Here is a 2,268-nt window from a genome sequence, read left to right on the forward strand (position 1 = left end):
CACAACATTATAACATATAGAATATAATCACCTACAAGAGTCACTTTAAATACAAAGAGAACACTGTGACTGGATAGAAAGGATTTTGCAGGTAAGTTGAAGTTTCCACAAAGTCCCAGATTTACCAGAATATGTTGTATTGAGACATTTTGGCTCCAAGTTGGTGTTTTCTGTTGAACATTACTGCTAGATACTACAATACAGCAGCACCACTAGGAGGTGCTGAAGTTTGGAATATTCAGAAACTACACATGGAGACTTGAGTGAATAAAACATCAACATACTGTTAAAACATCAGAAACTTAAAACACACCGATGGCAGCATCAAAGCTTTATTGACACTTCTTACATGTATTTAGAAGCATGCCAGCAGTGTGGACTGGCTCTGATGTTGGTCTGTCAGTCCATCACTTTGTTATTCATGATCCTCAGACGATGAATTATAAAACTGGTACACTTGACTTTTCCTAAAGGGCCTCAGTGATGTTCACATTTACTGTTCAATGTGGAATAGCTCAACATTTATTAGATGGGTTGGCCCAAATTTAGGCACAGACACCAGTGACTCCCACAGAATTAAATGTAATGACTGTGGTGATTCCCTGACTTCATTCAGAACATTATATCCACAAAACATCAGCACGATGATGCCTCTAGCACGGCTGGGTTTTTAATCGTCTATTGAATAAAGTCACTCTCACTTATTAATTATTAGAATAGGCTCTGTGCTCACTTACAAACTAACGCCCTCTAGTGGTTAAACATCAGAAAACAAGCATTTTTCACAGCAGGCTGCCTCTAAGTCTGTCTGCATCGTACGAACATCAGATGGGAGCTAGGTAGGAAATGGTTACGATATCTTTTACTATCCAAACATATTCTTTGATTACATGTTGTAGTTCTGAACACAAACAGCTCAAACCAAAGCAAGGAATAGAAGCAGTAAACACATGATAAACCTGTGAATTAATATGATGGTGGCACTACTGTTTGGGCCACTGCTTGTCTTTGTTGTTGTTGCGCTCGCTGTGGTTGTTGTATTTAATTTCTGTCTTGTTGTGGTTGTTACAGTTGTTGTTGTCCTCATTGTAGTTATTGCTGCTGGACTCGTGGTTGTCTTCGTCGGTGTGGTTGTTGGTGGCATTGTGGTTGAAGTTAATTCAGACCCTATGAACACAGACAGTAAAGGGGTGTTACTCATTACCTTTGAATGAAGGGCTGAGCACTCATTGCTCTTCTGTAAATCTTTTTAAACTTTTGATTAGTTTCATGCAGTGGTGATGCAGACAGATAAAACGGGCAAATCATGAAAACTTCTTCACTTCATTTGGCAACAGGCACAGCATTTAGAAAAAAATACACAGAGAGTAAAGAAAATACAGTCGATAATCCGACACTAAATGTAAAACCTGCTTTGATGTCGGATAGCAAGGCTGTTGGATTGTCAAGACGGAGGTCGAGATACAAGGAGGGCTTGATGCTTGGAAGCTCATTTGTTGTTAATTATTGTTCATAGTTGTTATAATAACTAGTAGGGCTGGTCCCAATAGCACTTTCTGCTCTCTGGATATTCAGGCCCAATTAATAATGAATATCAGAATATTCGGTGCCGTCGGGGGGGCACTTCCACCCTGGGGGTGCGCTCAGACGGGGTGGCCGGTATGTACAGGCAGTACTTGACTGCTGATGCCAGTTCAGTTAGCGGTCACAGCTCTGCTTCCACCATCGGTGGCAGCAGCAGCGGCGACAGCATCACTCCCTCGCCGCCACCATCACGCTCATGGCGTGACGTCGTCGTGTCCTCTTCTGCGCATGCGGGACACTTTGGGTCGTATGAAGTTCACACAGCAGATCACACAGCAGATCACATACAAGTCACATTTAATTGGAAATGTGAACGAACTTGCAAAAAAAATGGATTTCACAAAAAAATCTGAATTGAGCATCAAGTCCTGCAGTCTGAACGTAGCCAATCTGTCAGATTGTTCAGTCAGATAATACGCTGTTATCCTGATTTGTGACATAAAATGTCATGTCAGAGTCAAAATCCAAGGCTGTCGGTATGTTAAGGCTATTTTTTATGGGTTCCGTTTGTTTTTTCCTGCTCCTCTTGTTGCAAAATTTGCATCATGTCAGGAGCACCAGGAGTATGCTTGTTGTTTTCTTCAACATCCATGTGGTTGACTACTGTGAATTAGTTCCTCAGGATCAGACTGTAAAGGCAGAGGTCTAGTGTAACACCCTGAGGCGTCTGAGGGAGAATATTCA

At 41.6% G+C, this 2,268-nt stretch overlaps 1 protein-coding gene across 1 annotated transcript in view; it reads right to left on the bottom strand.

The window, feature by feature from the left end:
* Window positions 1-316: 316 nt before the first annotated feature.
* Window positions 317-2,268, bottom strand: part of LOC103366226 (integumentary mucin C.1-like) — a gene marked incomplete at its 5' end in the record, with an annotated part of 5,945 nt that continues 3,993 nt past the window's right edge. Inside the window, one exon of the mRNA XM_008293889.1 lies at window positions 317-1,167. Coding sequence (XP_008292111.1) covers window positions 917-1,167 — 251 coding nt within the window. The remainder of the gene's footprint in view (window positions 1,168-2,268) is intronic.

The sequence above is a fragment of the Stegastes partitus genome, unplaced genomic scaffold, assembly GCF_000690725.1.
Source record: "Stegastes partitus isolate 25-593 unplaced genomic scaffold, Stegastes_partitus-1.0.2 Scaffold920, whole genome shotgun sequence".
Taxonomy (NCBI): domain Eukaryota; kingdom Metazoa; phylum Chordata; class Actinopteri; family Pomacentridae; genus Stegastes; species Stegastes partitus.